Genomic DNA, 11,447 nt, shown 5'->3' on the forward strand with positions numbered 1-11,447 from the left:
GGGCTGTCAAGACACATTGCTTAGGATGAAATATCCCCAGAGTGTTACCGTATGTTTATATCATTCTTGTTCCCTTCCCTAGACACAGAGACTGCTCTTGGCCACTGCCAGACACATAGCACATTGGCTACATAGGCCTTATGGTGCAATTCAATACTGAGGTTCTCATCAAGAGACAGAACACAATTCTTTTCCCCACATCCCAATACATCATTAAGATATCAACAACCAGATAATACCACTGCTGGATGCATCCCTGGCATGCTAAGGTGGTCAACTCCCACACTCCGATGCAGAAAGATACCACTTCACTTCAAAAGATAAGCCCAGTAAAAAGAACAGTCAAGACTTCTTTGATCGTTTTCTTAAAAGCAATTAAAATGAATACAGACAATCAATTATTTGTTCTTTGTCCTCCTTTACAGCAAAGAAAGGCAAACAAAAGCAATAATCAGTTTAGTCACAAAACAAACAAGTTCAAGTGAAATTGCTTTAAATTCTGTTCGTTACAACATCAGTGGCTGCATCATGCAGACCATGAAACACTCCAATAGAACTAAGTAATTTCATAGAGCCATGGATTCAGTAATGAAGAATTTATCCACAGGCCAATAAATTGAACAGCAAAGAGAGAGTTTTGCACATTAAACAGTATAATTTACACACTGCATGAAGCAGCCAGAAAAAAAATGTTCTCTGGAAAGGATTTTGCTGACTGATGTTCCTGAACAGCACTTAATGTCTATGACATTCACATTTTACACTAAATGAAGAGACACAATGCACTCAAGAAAGCAAGTGCTCTCATCATGCAGCTAACTGCTCCCCTTCTTTTGTGGCATAAACAAACAGAAATGACACATCCCCATCCTGGCCATCACCAGAGAAATGTTCGTTTTCACAAAATGACATCTATTATTATCAAAGCAGTATAATATAATATTACAGCAGCAGTAGGCAAGGCAGAAAGTTATCAGGCACAGAGAGGCTGAAATGTTAAGAGGTTTGCAATGTAGTTTTTATCTGTTACACAGATTGATCTGCATCCATTCCAAAAAGCATCTATATATAAGTTTTGAGGATGTAAATAATGTCAAAATGAAAAGTTTAATTCTCTAACAAGTAACCAAAATGTACATAACCCTCCAGAAGTAGACATTTAACTTTACCAATCTGACCATGACAGAAATGCTGATTTAAGAGAACCCAAGCAGATATAATTAAGAATTACAACAGTTTAAATAAGAATTCATCTTTAATACAAAAGGATAGCTTCTCTTTGCTCCTTCCCACCATCCCTTTGCTGTCACCAGTTAAAGATGTCAGGTTCCAACAGCCCCATGATGTTTTTATTTTCAAATATACTGATACATAGTCCCCAAACCAAATTATCATGAAGTAAAACCCAAGAGAAATCCAGGACAGAAAATGGTCAGCTCTGAAGTTTCCCACCTGAATATAAAGCAAGGAAGCCAAACAGTCAGCTGGCATGCTACCTGATTAGATCATCCAAAATACCTTTTTCTTTGTTTCATTTAGGACAGATTTCCCTTAATGCCAAAGCAGTTCTCAGAATCCACAACTCCAAGCTATTAACCACAATTTACAAGTACTTTGCACTGCTAAATACCAGGCCTGAAGACTGCTGCATCAAATTCCTAAGCCCCTTCATTTACTGTTACAGCAATTTTACAGGCATTTTTCAAACTGCAGCTCCCTAATTATTTCCCCATGGAATGGAGGGCTCCCACAGTGCAACATGCACTGACAAATGCCTTGCTGACTTGTTCCTTCCTTCTTGTGGCCAGCTGCCATCAGTTCACTGATGGTGCAGAAGGGTTCACCAGCCCCAAGTGAGCCTGCTGAGGAAATGAGGCTGACAAGGGGGTTATTTTCCCTTTTTTCTAAGGCAGCTTTTGACCAGCCTACCTCTCTAAGCTGCCTTGCTGATGAACATGCCTTTGCAAGAAAGCAACAGGAGCCAGCTGGTACACCAACAGCTATAACGGGAAACCATATATTTGGTTGTGTTTCTCTGACCCTTACAGCAAGCTCATGAATCACAAGCTGAAAACCTTTGTGGACTAGGCTGAAATCAGCATTATTTGAGCAAAAGCAATGCAGAGAAAAGCCAAGACGTTGAGACCTCATCTCAAATTTTGATGGCTCATTGCTTGCTTGTACTCTTTTGGCAGGGCTCCTCCATACTGCAGTGCAGCTGCATGATGCCCTTCCAACAGGAGCTTCCCAGCCATGCTGCCACCATGTCTTCCATCAGCACAACTCTCACCTCAAACACTACTCATTATAACCAAACTAGCCACATGTGAATTGGCTGTGAGAAAGCCAAATTATTACATTATCAGAAATGTAATGTTAAGACCTTAAATTTTAACTGAGCTGCCAATCTGACCTGCCTTAAATGTATCACAAAAATGAGATAAAAAGTTCATAATTCAGCTTAACAGCCTAGTTCTTAATTTAGAATATACACACAGTAATTTTGAACTACATGAAAAATTGGAAGACACTTGAGAGAAAAGAAAAGAGACCATTTAAAACTAACCTGTAATTAATTTGAACTGGAGCTAATTAACACATTTCCTTGCAAATTCTCAGAAGATTCATTTTATATTCAGAACACAAGTTGCCCTCCTTCCAGAAACATACTGAATTTAAACCTAGTGCAAAGCAAAACCAGCCTCGGTTACAATGAAGACCCCTCAATCCTGTGTTCCAAAAGCTGGACTCTGACTGAATATCTTGGGAGTCACCTCCAGTCCCTTAGGCTGTCCTTCTCCCTCCTCTTTCATGGTGTGTTTGTTTCCTAAAAGCATAGCAGTTCAAATATTCTGTGGTAAGACAGCAGTAAAAGCTCCACAGGAACAGGAAGGGCAGATTGTTCAAGCCGGAAGTGCACATAACTGGCTGTACCATATGGAAATACCTCATCCTACATCTGCAGCCGGTGCCTCTGATCTCCAAGCAACCCCTGGCTTCTCAGTGGCCATGCTTTCAAAACTAACAAAAAATAAATACACCATATCTCTCTCCCACAGGGGTTTTGAAGGCTTTTACATGTGCTGCTTAATGGTAACCACATGTTAAACTAGGAGAATGAAGTTACACCTTTTCCAGATGGTAACTATAGTACCATGAGTGTCTAGGCCTCTGCAGAATGTGTTAACCACTTCCTTTCTGCCAGATTCCCATGTGTTTCAAAATTTAAACTCAAAGACAACATCATTTGGCTGATCAACAGATCATAGAGCAGCACTTCGCACCAGCCTCAGAGCTAAAACACCTGCAGAGGGTGAAAAGCTTGGAGTGCTTTCAGAACAAAGGAACAAGAGCTGTTTTGATACGTATTTCTCTTCCACTGACACCTTTCAGAGTTTGACAGTAGTGGTGGGTTAGCTTTTCAAGTGTAAAAAACTTGTTAAAAACAATTGATGCAAAGCATTTAGTGAGCAGAACTGCAGCTGTCAGCTATAGTCAGGTCATGTGTTTGCCCATAAAAACCAGAAGCAGCTAGCCATGGAAATAGCTAAGAGGGCCATGAAACAACACATGAATTGCACAGTAAGCAGGCTAAGTCAATACTTTCCCCTAGTGCTCAACTTAACTCTTACATCTGTTAACCATGGTTCATTCCAAACAAATGGCCAAAAATTCATTTGTCCTTACAACATGTGCTAACACAAGAGGCCATCAACAATGACATAAACCAGTAGCTGAACTGCAGACACTTAGTATAAAATAAGAAAATCCATACAAGGCACTGTTCCACCTCAGTGGAACAACTAACCTTGGATTTTCAACAAAGACAGGAAGCAAAGTTTGCTGAGAGTCTGGGAGTCATAGGACAGAAGCCGAGCAAGTTAAGAGTGGAAGCTCAGCTTGCTCCCACTCCCAGGCTTTGGGTATCCAAGATAAAAGCCTCAAGAAGATGCACTACATCAGGGGAATAAATTCTCTATACACCTAAAGCCTACTTTGTGCTGTCAAAAGCACCTGGAGAATGGTTTCCTTTTGCTCCTGAGCCTCTCAGCCCCTTCACATGGTTTGCTGAATGCAGTTTTTCCAAGAAAAAAAAAAAAAAAAGACTAGAAAGAACAAGAATTGTAGGGATCGATGAGCAGATCTGGCACTTAACTTGACACAGTTATTGTTTTTAAAATGACATTTTAAAGTAATAACCTTTAAAATTAAAAGATTATGTACTGCCCGATCAGGAAACTCATCCCAAATCTAGATCAAGGGATTATAGTTTAATTTGTCAATCTAAAAGAAAAAAACAATTTCTTTTTTCTAATCTAATCTATCATTGAACCACATTTATGCCATATACAATACTATTCCTTTCCTGTAATTTAAGGATACTTTAAATCATGGAGATTTGCCTTAAACACACTTTTCTCAGATCTATAAAACCAAAGAAAAGCAGTCAGCCTCTTGTCCAAAAGCAGCAAATTTAGGCCATTAAAATTAAAATCTAATCAGAAGGGCACTACACATCATACTTATTAAGATTCATGCTTTAGATATTCTATCAGAACAAAGGAAAAATGTGAGACTATTCTTAAAGGATTATGATGAGAACACATAGTTCAGAAGGAGGCAATTTTCAGCCCCAAGGCAGTGCAAGATTAACTGCAAGTTTGATTTTAAAATCAAAACGAAACGTGTTATTTCCAGAACTGCAAGCTCCTGACATTGATGGCAACTTTACCTACATTGTTTGGCACCAGTGCAAGCTGACAAATGCCAGGAACATTGTTAAAGTGGAAACCCTATTTTAGGTATTCAGAAGACTGCAAAATACCCGTGGAAGTCTGTCTCCTGTCACAGGCAGAGTGGAAAAATTTTGGCTTTCACAAAGCCATGAGGCCTTAAAAATCTCTGTAAATTTGACTAAATGCAGCAGGACACGTTTAGAGCACACTTGCTGTGTTCATTCACATTACTGTTATATTTCTTTCTGAAACTAAGTAATTTGCAGCTGTAAATAGGGCATTTTCTAAACTGGCTGAAGAGAAATACACTTACAACACAACTTCCAGAAATTAAATAAATAAAACAAAATCTCCTCTGGTCAGCATTAATTCCACCTTTGGAATGCCACAGTAGCTGATTGTTCATTATTTAAATTTACTTTGGAAATTAAACTCCAGGGAAATTACCCCGTGCATGCCAGACTGAAAATGAACTGTGAACCTCCAAAGTTAATTTTAGCCTCGTGTGTGTTACAATAGATTCAAGTTTTTAATCTGCCTTTTAAAATTAAGAGCCACTTATTCAGCAAAGACCTTATATTAATTTAAATGTAAGCCTCTTTAAGCCAGTATAAAAAATTGAATTGATAATCTTGAAAAGATTTATAAAAGCAGTCTCTCAGGTTTTTCTTCAATACATTTAACCTTGGTAACTTGACAAGTGAGTCTAAGTAAACAGTCATTTTTTCACATTTCAGCTGCTTCCAGCATTACGTAAACTTCAACATGAACAGGAGGAAAAAGGAGGCAAGGTTCTATTCACTCTGATGAACAACTGTGCAAGTGTTGGGGTTTTGATTTTAAAACATATATATGTACACATACGTATGGAGAGTTTTCTAGAAGTAGTTTATGACAGATGAGCCACAGAGCAGCCAAAATTTATCTTGTCAGCACCGGTAACCATTTGGTGAAATCGTATTGCCTGTGTTAGATGTGTCAGACAAGATGTGATAATTTCTAGCCTATGATTATAGAATTTTTTCAAGTTCAGGAGATAGTCTCATTAGAGGATCTGCATCCAGTTCTTACTGCTTTTAAAGTGACTTAGATATTATCTGGAACCAAACAATTTGCCAGTAAAAGGAAATCTTCAAGTCAACTAGCTTATATTAAATGTCATGTGGCTTGCCTGTAATGATGAAGGAAGGCAAGAAGCATGCAGCAATGGATCTCCCAACTCTCTACCAACAGCAGAACTTTAATTCTGTTGCAGACTTGAGAGATAAGGGGCTGTGCCTTGAAGTGTGCTGTCATAGAAATATATTAGGGTTCAACAGACAATTTTTGGATTTCAGTGAAGGAGATAAGAAAAACTTATTTTCAACACCAATTCAACTTAGAACAAGAACCTTCACTGTGTCTATTTTAAAAGTCTTTATATCGTAATTGTCTGCAAAACACTTGTCAATCTTGGTTTAGATCAAAGTAGAATTAAATCCATTTTTTGGTCTTAATATAGCTGCACTCACCCTTCAGAGAGAACAAAATTCTCTCAAAACACACTAGAGCAGCATGAATGGAATGCTGATTGTACTTTATTCTCCCTCAAGTACCTCTTTGAAACCCAGGAAAAGTGGGCAAATAAGAAGTTTGTAGTGTAAATGACCCACTCTGCAAGTGGCATTCACTTGGCTGCTTATAGAAAAGAAGAATTTTATGCTGATTCTTCTATCTGAAAGCTAAATATTAGTTTGACTTAATGAGCTCCAATTTGTAACTGGAACATGTATCATCCAGGAACTCTTTACAGTCCACACGAGCTTCACTGACACTGGTGATCGTTACTCTCTATAGAATGAATTATCTCTTCAGTTCCTAAGAGACTCAAAGGGAGGATGACTTTCCAAATAGAATCTTTAGAAGTACTCAGCACATTCAGACAAAGATGAGATCTCACACAAGAAGACCCATGCTTTAGAAACACTGATTTTTGTTAGACAGCTCAGTAGAAAGAACATTGCTGACACATTGACCAGAGGTTTCTTTGAAAGGCTTTTAAATGACAGCTGAGCATCTCTGGTATATGGGTTTAAGCCTCTATTTGAGGACACGTTCTTTCAAAGGTTGGGTGCAAATAAAAGAGAGAGATAAGAGAAAAATCAAATAAACCACCATATTGTTAAAGCCATTTGTTAAGTGCTTGAAATTCAAGCTTGGTATATACAGGGATGTGCTCGTTTCAGAAAAGCTGCTGGCACTGTTAAAATAACATTTATAGCACTTTCTTGCCGAGAATATGCAACATAGTACTTCCGCTTTAGCAAGCACAAAATTTGACACAAATAGTCCTTCCAGAAATACTTCTACTTATGCAATCACTACTCAACCAAGGGAAAACAGTAAGCATCAAACTATCATATACTATTTATATTTTTTAAAGAATTTGGCTCCTGGATGGACTCCTCTGCATGCTTTGGAAAATGCATGAGCAGTTTTGATAGACCATCACCAGGAATTTTGCATCTTTTAAAAGCCAGTAACAGCAGCAGTATGCAGGAGAAAGATGTTCATCCACTGATCACATCTTGAACAAGTTCAGGTGATAACGTGCTGCCCTAACAGGTGAAATAAGTCATACGTATGATCATTAATCTAAACTTCTAGTCTCAGAAAGCATCCTGTTCAGCTCCTTCTTTTTGTAAATATGCTTCTTCTCTTAGTTTGCTGTTTTATTTCCCAACTATTATTTTATCCTAGTTACGTATGTAGTATAGCCTCTTTCTTTCCCAAGAAGAAAAGCCTTCATGTAAGGAAAGACTTAATATTTGTTAAAGTTTATTCTTCAACTGTTATCCCCAAGATACAGAACAGTTTAAGAGCTAAGTTAATATTAATAGTTAGAAGTTTTTCTAATTAGACCCATTGTGAAAAGCCCTGATGTCAGCATTTTGATTCAAAATGCCCTTGAAGTAACTTAAAAGAAGAATTTTTGCCTTCAATTCAACAGTAAGTTAAAGACTCATCAGTTCAGCAAACAGCCAGAGAATTTTTTCCCAGAAACCCATTTTGGTTGACTGATCCAAGAACAAGAACCAGTATACTTCACTGAAAGCTAAAGTTACACAAATTTAAATTAGAAACCATATGAAGCCCAGCTGTCAGGCTGTAGCAAGGTCCTAAAAGAGCTTAAACATATCACAGATTCTTTACCACTCAGGAAAATAAACACTCTCTATCCTGAAGTGTTTGTAAGAGTAAGAACTGCATGTGTAATATAGGAGGCAGCTTTAGGAATAAGATAAAAAGAAATTCAAGTATTCCCTCTAGAGTGACTTAACCCTTTTTTGCCCTGTGACTGCAAAGGATAACTTCTGTAAGGAACTCTGCACTCCAAACCATGTGATCTATCTAAATATTTACACTATGAACACTATTAAAACTCTCTTCTGAAGCCATTCAACAGTATATCCAGCAAGTGAAACAAAACAATTTCTGTTTAGATTCTTATTTAGTTTTAACTATTTTTATCAGGTAGAATCTAACCTGGCTGCTCTCCTTAACCACTATAAGAGCCACACAGCTGTGGCTTTGGCTGAATATACCTTACATGTCAAATACACTTCCTTTCTGTTTTCTAAAAGAAAAAAGAGAGGGGAAGAGAGAGAGAGAAAGAAGAGGGAACCTGATTAGGATTTTGGTTTTTTGTTACCATTTGTAACCCTAGCACACAAATTAGCAACCATGCCCCCAAGAGACTTATTGTTCATCTCTCTGACCTCCCTATCAATCTTTTCCACTCCCACCCCAAAGTATTAGCAATGGTCTGAATGCTTTCTCCTCTTTCATTCAGGCTTATCCTTGCTTTCACGGCTTTGTGCTCTGCAGTCCTGTGACCTCTGTTCTGATGAGGACACAACCACACCAATCTTTTAATCAACGTAGTTGACACTTTCACCCATGCTGGAATAGATTGCTCCCAGTAATCAGCTGGGAAGTACGCTTCAAATCTGCTTTTGCTTTAACTTTAAAATAAATCTATAAGCTATATCTAAACTTTGGGTAAAAAAAAACTCCAGTTAAAGAAGAAACCATCAACATCTGACATTTTACATATTGTTTCAGATTTGTTTTACAGTACCTATCAAACAGAGCCCTTTCCAACTTTACTTTGCAATACAAGGAACTGCCAAGGAAGAAAATGACAGTAAAAATTAATACTTACAGCCATAATTAACTCAAAAGGGTGCTTATACACCCGCACGGGGGACTGGTACTTCTGCACCATTGCTGCAGTTAGTAAGCTCAACTCAAACCTGAAAAAGAAATTTTTAAAACCATCTGTCAAATGCAGGAAGCCATTTTCAGTCTTCAAATTATCGTGTGCATGATCCCCCACTAGCAATTCTACAGGAAATCCTTCACAAGCCCTTGACTTGTTCCTTTTGAAGATGCAATGGAGCCCTAAAGAGCTACGTATATTTTTGTCAGAATTGACTTATCATTTCTTCCAAAGGCAACACAAAATTAGCACACTTTCAGTCCAGTTTTAGTAACAGATCTTCAACACACTTTATGACTCCTCATCAGGATGGTGAGACTTCCTGTGCTGCTGCCGAGAAACAAACATTGACACATCCCAGCTGAAGGCAGAAAAGCATTGCCCAGTCCCCCAGCATGGAAAGGGGGCTGCTTGCTTATAGAGCATTCTGAATTGGGATGGTTTAAAAAGAAAACAAAAAAGGAGGTTAAAGCATTAAACAAGTGTTAAACCCCCTTGTTTTCAGAAAGAAAAAAAGAAATGGATCACTACACCACACTGATATAAGACATTCCTTTCTCATTTTCAAATTAAATTAAATGAGACTTTTGAAACAGAAGAGATAGCTGGAGAGAAAAACTTAGAGGAACTACAAACATTCCAACATGTACTCAGAAAAAATTTACTAGCAAAACGGCCCGGAGTTACTCCAAAGGCTTTGTGCCTGCTTTCCCCAGCAAAGTGACCCAAGCCCTCCAGAATGCAATTACGCTTATTGAAAAACGCTGGCAGCAGCACTGGCAGATGAACCCCGGGCTGCTAGCCAGGCTCACTTCAGTGAGAAATGCGTTTATTTCAGTACTTTAAGTATTACTTTGAATTTTTTTTACTGCTTCCTCACGTTATCTACAGCGCTTCTGAGAGCGTTATCTACAGTGTATTCTGGAGTGCGGCAGATGGGCAACGGCAGCTCCCCAGCCCCAGGAAGGAGGCAACAGTAAATACAAGAGTCCCAAGAAAGTTCACCCGACATCCTCGGCCACAGCGGAATTTACCCGTGACCACCCCGCCCTTCGAAAAATAACACCTGAATCAGCAAAAAGAGCCGCAAACCCCTACAGAAGAAGAGTTACACAACAAAGAAGCAGCTCAGCGCTTCACTCCCCGTGGGGACCAGGGCAGGCGCGCCCGCCGTGCGGGGGTCCTCCCCTCTGGGCCGGCCGGTGCTCCGGGAGGAGCCGGGACCTGGCGGGCACCTGCGACAGCCCGGACAGTGGGGCTCGCCAGAGCGGTGGGAGCCCGGCGGCCGCTACCCCCCGCCCCCCCGCCTCATCACCACACAGGGCGAGCCGCCCGCTCCTCGGGGCTCCCCGCGGGGACCCGGCCCGGCCGCGCTAACGCTGAGGGGAACGGCGGGAAACTTGCCGACGGCTGAGGGGAAGGGGCGAGGAACACTGAGGAGGGGGACAACGGGGTGCAGCACCGGCGCAGTAACCCTTACCGCCTCCCGCCGCGACGGCCGGCCGCGCTCTGGCCTCATGCCGGCGCGGGGCAGCGCCGGTTCCGGCAGGGGAGGGGACCCGGTGCCGCCGCCGCCGCCTGTTGTTACTAGTGACAGGGCGGGGCTTCGCCGCCGGCCGCGCAGTGCGCGTGCGCGGCCCCGCACCGCGTGCGCAGGCGCAACGGCAACGCGGAGTAGCGTGAGTTGGAGTGTTCCCCAAATACGCAAGGAGCATGGTAGCTGTGGTAGTGTGTTGTATGCTGTTTCCCGTCACCCAGCCTCCCTGAGCACCCTTTGGTGCTAAGCCCTTTAGTAATCATGGAGCCATTTATGTTGGAAAAGACCTTTAAGCTCATCAAGTCTAACCCTTACCTCAGCACTGCCAAGGCCACTGCTAACCCATGACACTGAGGTCTTGTTTCCACGGGGTGTGAACACTTGCAGGGACGGTGGCTGCAGCCCTGCCCTGGGCAGCCTGTTCCAATGCCTGAGCACCCTCTGAGGAAGGAATTGTTCGCCAGCTCCATCTAAACCTGCCCTGGTGCAGCTTGTGGCCGGTTCCTCTTGTCCCATCCCTTGTTCCTTGGGAGCAGAGACCGACCCCACCTGACTCTCCCCTGTCAGGCAGTTGTAGGGAGTAGTAAGGTTCCCCCTGATTTTGGCTAATTGCCCACAGAGGTGCTGAACCTGTCCCTGGGACTCGGAGGCGAGCAGGCTGGGGCAGTGGCACCCAAGGCCCACAGCCTGACTCCATCACCCTTCAGCATCTTTCTGCCTGTCGCCTGTCTCTTGCAGCTTCAGTCACACAGCCTGGGGTGCTTCACAGTTTGGGATGTCTGAAAGAGATGCCTTAGACCATGTCTGGCATGGTTTAACCACAATGTACTAAAAACAAGAAATACAATTACTGGTTTGGGCTTACCAGTGTATCACAAACTCTGTTAAAATAAGGATGTGCAAACTAGGGGCC

General features: G+C 41.4%; 1 protein-coding gene across 1 annotated transcript in view; it reads right to left on the reverse strand.

Moving 5' to 3' along the window:
- The window catches only part of SEC14L1 (SEC14 like lipid binding 1), a 45,253-nt gene extending 34,663 nt beyond the window's left edge, over window positions 1-10,590 (reverse strand). The window contains exons 1-2 of the mRNA XM_080629416.1: window positions 10,478-10,590; window positions 8,941-9,031 (exon numbers count right to left, since the gene is read on the reverse strand). Coding sequence (XP_080485542.1) covers window positions 8,941-9,003 — 63 coding nt within the window. The 5' untranslated portion in view covers window positions 9,004-9,031; window positions 10,478-10,590. The remainder of the gene's footprint in view (window positions 1-8,940; window positions 9,032-10,477) is intronic.
- Between the last annotated feature and the right edge of the window lie 857 nt (window positions 10,591-11,447).

The sequence above is a fragment of the Psittacula echo genome (assembly GCF_963264785.1).
Source record: "Psittacula echo genome assembly, chromosome: 14".
Lineage (NCBI taxonomy): Eukaryota > Metazoa > Chordata > Aves > Psittaciformes > Psittacidae > Psittacula > Psittacula echo.